The sequence below is a fragment of the Urocitellus parryii genome, chromosome 6, assembly GCF_045843805.1.
Source record: "Urocitellus parryii isolate mUroPar1 chromosome 6, mUroPar1.hap1, whole genome shotgun sequence".
Taxonomy (NCBI): domain Eukaryota; kingdom Metazoa; phylum Chordata; class Mammalia; order Rodentia; family Sciuridae; genus Urocitellus; species Urocitellus parryii.
Genome location: NC_135536.1, coordinates 37,149,693 through 37,160,361, shown reverse-complemented (window position 1 = coordinate 37,160,361; position 10,669 = coordinate 37,149,693). Strand labels below are relative to the sequence as shown.

Here is a 10,669-nt window from a genome sequence, read left to right as displayed (position 1 = left end):
TGGGCTCTACCCTTAGTGAAATCTGGGTCCTGCATGAATCAGAAGGCGCCCGTATGGCTTCTCTTGTTCCACAAGAAGGATCTGCTGTGCTGAGAGCACTGGTCAAGAGAAGAGAAGATGATGGCAGGTCACAAAGAGTATCTGTAGTGGCCGCTGGCCTGTGTGTCTGTTATACTTGCACTAACCCAGGAGTAGGTAGAAGACCCGGGAGGCTATCCGGCGGGGGCTGAGAGGTGACACCAGACTATTGAAGTCTGGCTCCCTGTTGGCCTGTAGTTCCAATGCCACTGCCCTGTAAGAATCAAGAATTGTTAGCTGAGACCCTAGCCCATGTCCATCCCCATTGAAGTACCCCATCCCTGGTATACCTGTGCACTGCCTCCAATGAGAGCAGCTCAGGCTCTGGGGGCAGTTCCAAAGGTATCTCCACGGGCACCTCTGGGAGCTCGGGCACCACTGGCAATGCAGGGGGCTCTGGCTGCTCTGCCTCAGTCCAGGCCCTAGGAGAATGTGGGAGTCAGAGCAGGGAAGGTGGTGGCCATGACAATGGTGTCAGCACAGCCATCCTAGCTGACCCCCTCTGGCCCAGGCTCACATAGCCTGGTTGCTTACCACCGTTCTTCTGGCAGGGCAAGGCTGATGCGGGACTTTTCCTCTTCTGCTGCTTCTAGGGAGAGTTCTATTGTGGGGAGAAAAGGTGCTAAGAGTGTTGGGTTTGAGCCTCAGCACCACCAAAAAAAAAAAAAAAAAGTCCATCCTGTATGAATAGATACCAGAGCCATATGGATTTGTGAAAAGCACCTAGGCAGGAGAACTGAAGAGAATCTGTCTGTTTCCTTGTGTAACACTCTCTGCCTGATGGAAACAACTTCAGCAATTGGGGCACTAGTCTCTTAAAACATTGCTTAGTGTATGATATCTGCTGTCTCCTCTTCTTCAGGTGCTTACCTGAAGATAGCATGAGGGGACCACTGGGTTCCTGGGCCTCCCTTAGGACCTGCAGGTGGAAGAATAAAAACTGAGACCCAAGCATCTGGATTCAGGCTTCTGATAGAAGGCACTAGTTCAGTGCACCTGCACTGTTGAATTGTAGCAGAAGGCAGCCTGCAGGGGCTCAGGCAAAGCAGAGCTTTGGGACTTTAAAGGAAGTGGTGTGGGTGCACTTACCTCGATCTCACTCAGTGTTTCAGCCCTTCTTCTTTCCTCCTCTGCTGCTGCCTCCCTTTCAGCCTCCTCTTCAGCTTCCAGGGTTGGCCTTCGCCTGAGCATTTTTGGGGGTACCTGGGCACAGCGGGTCCAGAAAGCTAGTAGTTCTGGGGGTAGCCAGCCAGCTGAGGATAAGGGGACTGGGTTTGAGTTATAAGAAACACTAAGAGTGAGGAATATTGCTTCTAAAGATCCCATGTGCCCAACTGCTGCCATTCTTACAGAGAGTTGGAGTTCGGAACAGTTCTGCTGGGCTTGCGATGGTCCTCTCTGGAGGTTGCACCATTGGCTGTATGGTGGGGGAAGACCAGAAGCCCCTTATGTGCCTCTTCAGTGCCACTTCACCTCTGCTACATATTGTGCCTCGGCCTCTTGACTTCCCTCTACTTTCCTCATTTCTAAAAGGACTTTTTAACCAGAAGTGCATGGAGACTTGAGTGCATGTGCAAATCCACATGCACTAAGGAACCAAGTGAGTTTTCTTTGGATTCCCAGAGCTCCCCCTGATGAGTTTAAAAGGCCCAGTCTGACCTGTGTCCCTCTTTTCCCTGGGCTGCACTCACACATTCCCAGCAGTGGGCCCTGGTTTGCAGCTGTTCCTGGAATTTCTCTCGTGAGATCTGTGTCTCCTTGTCCCAGAACAGTAACTGGCGTCGGCGTCGGCGAGTAGGAGGGCTCCCAGGAGGTGGGGGCCTCCTCAGCTGAGTGGAAGGGGAGATGGGTACACAACACTCCTTTTCTTGTCATCTTGATGGGCTGCTAATGGCTTCATACTCTGCCTGGGGTAGGATCTTGGGCAAGGCTTCTGTACACTTGTGCAGCACATATCTTACATGAGGGTACCCATTTGGGAAGTAAAGCCACACAATGGGGTATGGAAAGGGTCATCTTTTACTAATCATAAAAGTCCCAAGTAACCTAACAATGGTGCAGGACAAAGAAAGGGAGGTGGCTTATAAAGGACACTGCTCACCTCTGGGCTGGGTGGGGCCGGCAGGCGCAGCTCCTGTGGAGGGGTCACCTCTGCAACAATACCCAAGATCCTGGCTCTGTCCCACAAGCCCCTTCACTTTCATGGTCAAGAAGCTACGTCCCACCCCACCCTCCAGTGGGTTGGGATACAGGACCTTTATTTGCAACCTATGGAGGTCTTCCCAGAAAAGCCCAGGAGCATGGTGGATACTCACCAGTGATCAGGGGCCCAGGCTCCCAGCCTGTCAGCTTAAGTTCCTCAGGTCCTGGGACCTGGCCTGGAAGTGGCTCTCCTATTCCTTCTACCCTTAAGGGAAATAGGCAAGTGGGTTTAGGACATCCTTCTTAGCACTGACCCCTTACCTGGTACAGGGATTCCTGCCCTTACTGTGCAGGAGCTGGAGGCGAAAGCACGGAAACTACAGTGTCACCCTCCATGGCACGGGGTTCTTCCTTGGATTCTGCAGAGAGATCAGAGCTCAGAGGGCAGGAAAGAAATGGGAGCACTGCCAAGCCCCAGACTGCTGGTGCTAGGGTTCTGACCATCCAGAGCCAGACGAGCCCTCCGCTTCCTAGGCCTGCCTTCCTGGGATGCATCTAACAAGATAGCTTCATCCTCCTCTGCAATCAGCAGGTCCAAGTCTCGGCGGCTGACCTCCGGGAGATCCTGTTCACCCTGTCAAAAGAGGAAAAGCTTAGGAAGGGACTCAGTCCCAATTCTGAAAAAGGCAAGTGGATCTAGAAGAGTGGATCTAAGAAGCATGCTACAAGCCCAGGCAGAGAGAAACAGATGCAAGGGGCTGAGGCCCCATGTGCTAGGGGATTACTCACCTCGATCTGCAGCATACGTATGGGCTCTGCCTCCTGGAGGGTGATGGCCTCAGGAGACAGCACAGTAACCAAGATCCTGTCTGGAGGGGGAGGGAAGTCACACACCAGCCCCTCTGCCTGTTTTCAAGTTCCCATACTATTTCTCGGTTCAGTGGTGATCAAAAGCATGGACTACAGAGCTGAGTTAAGTTAGATTCTAGTCAGAACCAGTCCAGTCAACTGGCCTGACCCTGTCTGCATTGCTTTTTTGTTGTTACCAGGGATTGAACTCAGGGGCACTCGACCCCTGAGCCACATCCCCAGCCCTATTTTGTATTTTATTTAGAGACAGGGTCTCACTGAGTTGCTTAATGCCTTGCTTTGGCTGAGGACCCCTGAGCCACATCCCCAGCCCTATTTTATATTTAGAGACAGGGTCTCACTGAGTTGCTTAATGCCTTGCTTTGGCTGAGGCTGGCTTTGAACTTGTGACCTTCCTGCCCCAGCCTTCCAAGCTGCTGGGATTACAGGCATGCCCAGCCCCATAGGACTCTTGTGAGACAGTGATAAGTTTCACACATAAAGTGCTCCTCACAGGGCCTGTCTATTAAAAGAAGCTCAAAGATAGCTATTTCTTCAGCTCTTGGACCTTCCTATGCCTCTCACCAGGAAGATTCTCTGCTGACCTGGCTTCCTGGGCTCTGTAGAGACTTCAGGAGGGGTCTTCTCACCAACTCTCTCTGGAGTTGCAGCCTCTAAAAGATGTCGAATCTTTGAAGAGGAAATAGAACAAAAGATATGGTTCAGCCTCAATCCTCTGCTTTCCCACTTTCACAGTATTCAATGGTCAGCAGTTGGTAATCTCCCTTTATACCTAATTATTTGGCAGCAGGTCCCAGGGATGGAATCTAGAGCCTCCTCCATGCAAAGCAAATGCTCAGTTACTGAGCTACACCCCTAATTCTTGTGGCATTGATATTAGCTTGCAATAAATCCACTCACCATCTGCTCTCCTTTCCTCTTCTTCCTGCCCTCACCCCCAAATTATCAAGCCTTTGTCAGTTTGTGCATGAAGCCCTGCATCCTTATGTCAACTGTTGTGGGGGACAGAAGTAAACAGCAAAGATTCTTGATTTTGAGCAGATGACCTGTTTCTACATGACCCCAACAAGAGTTGATGCAAAGGATAAAACAAGCCAGGTGCAGTGGCACATGTACCTGTAATCCCACGGCTCAGAAGGCTGAGGCAGGAGGATCACAAGTTCAAAGCTAGTCTCAGCAACTTAGTGAGGCCCTATGCAATTCAGTAAGACCCTGTCTCAAAACAAATAATAAAGGCTAGGGGTATAGCTCAGTGGTTAAGCATCGCTGAGTTCAATCTTTGGTATAAAAAAAAAAAAAAGCATTTGAGCTTGGTCTGTATATGTAGAAACTGACTAGTAGAGAATGAAGAGTGACCATTATAGGCTAGGGACACACTTCTTTTAGATAGGCAAAGAAGTGAATGTTGCATCTTTGGGACGTGGACTAAATTGATGTTTGGGAGCCAAGGATACCTCAGGGGCAGCTGAGAGAAAAGTAGGAAGGTGGCTATCTCAGAACTGGGTATGCAGAGTTCCAAATGCTTGTACTGTTTGCAGCCTGGAACCAGGAAACAGAATGACATTATCTAAGCTGTGGGAGTGTTGAGAATGGATAAAGGAGGACTGGGGTAAGGAACACCAGTGCACAGATGATGAGGAACTGGATTAGAGCCTTGGCAGTGGGAACAATGTGGAAATGAGTAGGGACAGAGCTATCTCCAGCAAGGAGATCATCCTAGCAGGTTGGCCCTGAGGAGGCAAATACAGGGGGCTCTGCCTATATGGACTTACCATGTTAGTGCCCTCCCCATCTCTTCTGGGGAAGAGCTATGGCAGGCTTTTTCCTGAACCCCAGTTTTAGACAACAGTGATACTGCTCCCCTTCTGTCAAACTTTGAGGTGTTCTAGAATAACCTCTACCTGAGGGATATCGAAGGGGCTGGGAAGTCTGGGATCCACGGACATCATCCCAAAAAAGGGGTCTGGAGCATCTTCTAGGGTCTCCATCAAGGCCAGGTGGTTGGGAAGCAGCAGACTGGGTCTGGGAGAGAATGTGGGCTTGTCAAGGATGGATGTTGAGATAGGCTGAGGCCAAGAAGAAGATAGGTGCTCCATCCAGTCTGCCATGATCCCAGTTCCCGTGGGACACTCACAGGTCAGCCTCCACCATATCAATGCGAATCTGTAGTTGGGCACGGTGCAGGCGCTCCAGGATGTGCTGGATGTCCTCTGTGGGCAGGAAGGACAAAGTAAAGAGCCAGCTTAGCAGAGGGCCACTCAGCTGTGCCGCATCTCTAGGGTTCCCAGCCTTACCAATGAGGTACTGGCATTGCTGAGAGTAGACTCGGATCACACCTATCTGGAGCTGCGCGGAGAGATAGAGGGAGAAACGCGGCCGCGGCAGGCCCGGCATCGGAGGTTGCACTCGCACCAGCACGTAATTGAGGATTTCCTCACTGGGGAAACAATATACCCTAATCATCAGCACCCAGCACCCGCCCCACAGCCTTGTCCGCCTTTTCTGGGCCTTACCAGGTCTTCACTACGTTCACCTTAAGGTACTCACGCTTCACCAACCGGCTGCCGCGCGTAGCTGCCAGCCTGGAGCGGGTGGGAAGGTGAGTATGAGAGGAAGCCGTTAGTCTGGGATCCCCGGTTACCTCTCCCGGCATTCCCACCAGTCTGGCCCTCACCAGATAGTGGCAAAGCAGCCAGTGTGGCGCTGAAGCACGTTGGGATAGTAGAACATCGTCCCTCTGGGGTTTCACCCTCGGTTCCACCACTTCCCAATTAGGATCTCAATCGGGATACTTTAGGGCACAAGATTCCAGCACATCAGAGAAAAATAAGGATTTAGACAAGTGGCACGGTGGGGTGGACCCAGAAAACTAAATTAATGAAGCGATCAACAGCTGCTGGTTGAACAATTAAGGGGTAACGGCAGATTCGCAGAGTTGGGACGCCTCTCTCCGCCGCACCTAAGTGGGTTCGCACCTAAGTGGGTTAGTCAAACTTACTGAAGCCTTCGGGGTTGGTTTCCAGGTTGGAGCTCCGAGGGGAAGGCCCCGCGCTGGGAGACAGAGCAGGTCCCCAGGGAGCACAGCGTCCTCTATAGCAGGCCTTCACCTTCGAGGCCAGGGAGACAGGCCGAGCTCCTCGGTCTCACACTCGGTTGGGTCGCTCTCCCGTGGTACTAGGTCTGGCCTCAGGCAGCGCGCTCTGAGGCTTTGCTCCTAGCTCCTGGTTGGGAGGGCGGTGCCAGGACAGCCAATGGGGAGCTGGCGTCTGAGGGGAGCGCTTGTTCCTGGCACCGAGCAGCCCGCCAGGGTTCCAGGCCATAGGGTCATTGAGACAAGACAGCGAACCAATCCGAAGAACCCTGAAGGCCGTTTGGGCATTGTGAAGTGTCCTGGCCAATGGGCTCTCATTCTCGCCTGTAGTAACAAGGACTTCTCTGAGGAGCTTCTCTGGCCAATGAGCGGGAAGCAAACCAGGCTCTAGCTGGCGCCAGGTCTGGTAACAAAGTGTCTCAATTGGTAGGCAAGGTGGGGTCACTTCGGGGGCAACTACCCTACCTTCTTGGGTTGCCAAGGCTTAAGGACGCTTGACCCATGCATAGACCCTGCCCTTTCTTCCAAATTCCAAGTCCAATTTTGTGTCCAACTAGGGCCTATGCTATGCTAGGGAGGTACAGTGTGAGGTGGCCTTAGAGGTCCAAGAGGAATAAGTCCATCTCACAGGAAATAGCAAGGATCATTTCCTAAAGTTGAACAACTTAGGTTGGGGGCATGCCTCATCTGGTCTTTTTGAGTTGTGAACGTTCTTTTGGCTGAAATGGGCTTCAGAGCTTTGTTGAATGCAGTGCATATTTTTTGGTCTATAAAAGCTATTTGGCTCAAACAATTATTTGTTAACATGAAATGGTATGGGCAGGCGTTTTGGCACATGCCTGTAGTCCTATGCATGTACTTAGGAAGGTGAGGCAGAGGATGGAAAGGTTGAAGTCAGCCTGGGCAACTTAATATTCTGTCTCAAAAATAAAAGGGCCTGGGGATGTCCTTTAGGGGTAGAGTGCTTGCATAGCATGAGGCCCTGGGTTCCATTGCCAGCAAACACCTCCCACTACACAATTAGGTAGTATGGTTGTAGTTGTAAATACCCCTTGCTACTCCTGAGCCTATGACCTTTGCACAGTCATTTCTTTGAATCTTTCTTGAATCGATTCTTGGCAGACTCTGGTATAAGACTTTTAGTTCTTGTTGCAGCTGAGTTGACCCTACCTTTTTATAGTCCCCTTCAATTGGGGAACTCTTGAGATTGGGATCTTGTTTTTGTAGGGATTATCAGGCATCCAGAGCAGTGAGTGTTTGTCACATAATTGTGCAGTTGCCCTATATTTACAATCAGAATGTCAATGCTGAAAGGAATTTAGATATCTAGTCCATGTCTACTAGCATGTGTGAGGCTCTAGGCTCCTCACACCCCCAAAACAAAAGAATAACATCAAAAAACACTTGCCTTAGCTATTTAGTTCAAGCCCTACCTTTACACATGAGAAAGCAGAAATCCACTATGATTGTTTCTTCTAGCCTGTGCAGCTCCCTAGTGAAAACCTGGTTGGGAATGCTGCTCTCTTAAATTCCAGTGTTCCAAATCCCTGTTCCACTGTGATTGGCTAAACTAGTTTCCACATGACACTTACAAATTGTTTCAAGCACTGTACTCAAGTTGTTGATGTTTACAAATACTTTGGGATTCAAAGATGAAGTGGGGGCACCTACCCTGAAGTTGCTTAGAACCTAGTTTAGGAGATGAGCAAAGAACATATATTAATATGTTCATTCATTCAGCTAGTCATTCAATTTGACAGGTATTAATTATGTGCCTATTCCATGTCTACTATGTGCCAAGTATTCCTCTAGTCATTGGAGATACAGCAAGGAAAAAAACAAATCCTTGTTTTCAAGGAAAAGGAAAGGAGAGGATAAATGGTAGGCAAATATATCGAAACAGTGGTCAGTGCTACGATGAAAAATAATGACATAGAAGGAGGACAAACCCTAATGAGCATAGGAGGATAAGAACTATTTGGGGAGGAAATAGCTTCCTCAGGGAGACCCTCTCTGAAGAGATGATATGATTACCTAAAGGAAGAGAGTTTTAGACAAAAAAGAAAAAAAAAGCAAGTGCGAAGACCCTAAAGTAAGCCAGGTGTGGTGGTGCACACCTGTAATCCCTGTGGCGCGGGAGGCTGAGGTAGAAGGACTGTGAGTTCAAAGCCAGTCTCAGCAAAAGTGAGGTGCTAAGCAACTCAGTGAGACCCTGTCTCTAAATAAAATACAAAATAGGGCTGAGGATGTGGCTCAGGGGTTGAATGCCCCTGAGTTCAATTCCTGGTACCAAAAAATAAAATAAAAAAGATCCTAGATCCTAAGGTAGAAACGTGTTTGGTGGATTCAAGGAGGCTGCCTAGAGCAAAGCAATGGAGGGAAAGAATGACAAAGGGCGAGGTTGGAGAGAATTGGAACTAGGTGTGATTATGCACATCTGTAATCCCAGCTAACTTGGCTGGGCAGGAGGATCACAAGTTCCAGCCAGCCTCAGCAACTTAGCGAGGCACTGAGAAAGTAGTGCAGTAATGGAGCACTTGCCTAGCATGTAGCATGTGCAAGGCAAGTATGTAGCATGTCCCAAGTATGTGGGGGTGCAGGGGATAGAGAGAGAGGCAGAGGGCCACAAAACAGGATGTTGTAAAGGTCTTTTACCTTGAGGGGGTTGGGAGTCAATGGAAAGTTATGAGCAGATTTATATGCCAATGAAGATCTCTGCTGCCTTGAGAATAGGCTGAAGACAGACAAGAGTGGAAAAAGAGATGTGGAAGGAAGCAAAGAAGAGAATTAGAGATCATGGTGGTTTGTTTTGTTTCAAAGTGGTAGTGGTGGAAGCAGAGAGAAGTCAGATTCTGGATATATTTTTAAATAAAAAGATTTACTGATGGACTGGATGTGGGATGAGAGAAGACGGAAGTAAAGGAAATAATTTCAGCAAATTGAGGACACAAAAAGGTTTGTGCACCTGGGTACTCAGTATCTTTCTCTGCTGCTAGTGCGGATGTCTGTTTAGGCTCTTGACTTCCCAGGAGGAGAATGGATAGACCAAAGGAAAGAGGGAAGTGTAGGAGGCAGAAAGGCTCCAAGGCAGCACTGAGGCTGATCGATTGGGATAGTGAGATCCTAAGAGCGTTTAGGTATCTAGATTTGATCATGAAGGTGAGCCACTGAGGGTTTATAAGAGTGATAGAGCAGGAAGGAGTCTGGAAAACCAATCTGGTATCATGTGCAGGAAAGGGAAAGCTAGAGGCTCTGACAAGTCAGGTGAGCAAGTGACCTGGACTGGAATTAGTCTAGTGGAAGTGAATATTCAGAAAAGTGAATGACAGTGGCCATGTAAAGGAAGAACTTCCAGTTTGGTGGTAAAATGAACATGGAGTAAGGGAGAGGAGTGTCAGCCAATCTGGAGTCCACAGATTTCAGCAAACAAGGTGTTGGGAACAAGACATTCTAGGCCAGGTGGTCTTTTATGGGTCTCAGGTGGAACAAGGAATCCAGTCTGGAAGAACTTTTTTGTTTGTTTGTGTGTGTGTGTTATTGGGAATGAAACCCAGGGCCCCACCCATGCTAGACAAGTATAGTTTACCACTGAGCCATATTCCTAGCCATTATTTTTTTTTAGAGGCAGGGTTTTACTAAATTGCCTAGGCTGGCCTCAACATTCTGATCCTCCTCCTCAGCCTCCTGAATTGCTGTGATTATAGGCATGCACCACCATGACCTCCTGTTGGGTGACAGTATACTCTGTGCTGGAGGAAAAGCATCAGGGTCTGATATGGCCCCACAGAGACAGGAGCAACAAGCACAAGAGGTTCAGCAACTCTTCCCTCTCTTCCCTCTATCCCCAGGTCCCAGGGCTTCTAGACCATAGTTTCAGGTCAACCTCAAGTATCTCCTCCTTCAACCCAACCCAGGCCTGAAGTAGAGGTGTCTAGCAAAAAACTGGAGCCCAGATCTTCCAATGTGAAGATGGTGGCTGTAATGTCTGGCTGTTTGTCTATAGGCCCATACCCTCTTGGGGGATGATTCCAACCTCTCCCTTATCTTGGTTACCTATTGGGTACCCCTCTGAAGAATGCCAGGTCCAGAACCCACAGAGCCCAGACAGTGTCCCAGCTAGTATGTATGGGTGGAGTAGAGCAAAGGGGCCTAGATATGTCAGGAGGAAAAGAACCCAAGTGCCACCTTCTTCTTCCAACAAATCAGATACTGATTCATCTTTCAATAAAATTTTTATTTTAAATCCTTATTGGAGATGTAGGAAGAAAATGTAAAGTGCTTGGCTTTTGAATTGGAGGTTGGGTGAAAAGGGAAAGGCCCCCTTGAGTTTCTACCACTTGGAATATCCCAGTTCCTTAGAGATAAAAGAGAGTATGTTTTTTTAAAAGGACAAAAATAATCCTTGAGTTTCTCATGAGCCAGGGTGGGTAAGCAGTTCAAGGACATAATTTACAGCCATGACCATTATCACAAGGGGAAGCAGTAAAA

The 10,669-nt window shown here is 48.9% G+C and overlaps 1 protein-coding gene across 1 annotated transcript; it reads right to left on the bottom strand.

Moving 5' to 3' along the window:
- Positions 1-12: 12 nt before the first annotated feature.
- On the bottom strand, positions 13-5,875 carry Rec8 (REC8 meiotic recombination protein). The gene is made up of 19 exons (XM_026406040.2): positions 5,765-5,875; positions 5,604-5,672; positions 5,385-5,527; positions 5,225-5,300; positions 4,992-5,112; positions 3,675-3,759; positions 3,010-3,089; positions 2,722-2,854; positions 2,567-2,639; positions 2,394-2,485; positions 2,180-2,229; positions 1,770-1,907; positions 1,429-1,495; positions 1,168-1,331; positions 949-997; positions 613-679; positions 369-500; positions 186-292; positions 13-98 (listed from the first exon to the last, which is right to left on the bottom strand). The coding sequence occupies exons 1-19, from the start codon at positions 5,818-5,820 to the stop codon at positions 13-15; spliced, it is 1,788 nt and encodes a 595-aa protein (XP_026261825.2). The 5' UTR covers positions 5,821-5,875.
- Positions 5,876-10,669: the final 4,794 nt, after the last annotated feature.

Excerpts from the sequence above, each read along its gene's own strand:
- Rec8 (XM_026406040.2), bottom strand. The coding sequence starts at position 5,820 with ATGTTCTACTATCCCAACGTGCTTCAGCGCCACACTGGCTGCTTTGCC. Across the intron at positions 5,113-5,224 it reads GATATGGTGGAGGCTGACCT|ACCCAGTCTGCTGCTTCCCA; the intron begins GTGAGTGTCCCA and ends ATTCTCTCCCAG. Across the intron at positions 1,496-1,769 it reads GGGCCCACTGCTGGGAATGT|CCAATGGTGCAACCTCCAGA; the intron begins GTGAGTGCAGCC and ends CCCACCATACAG.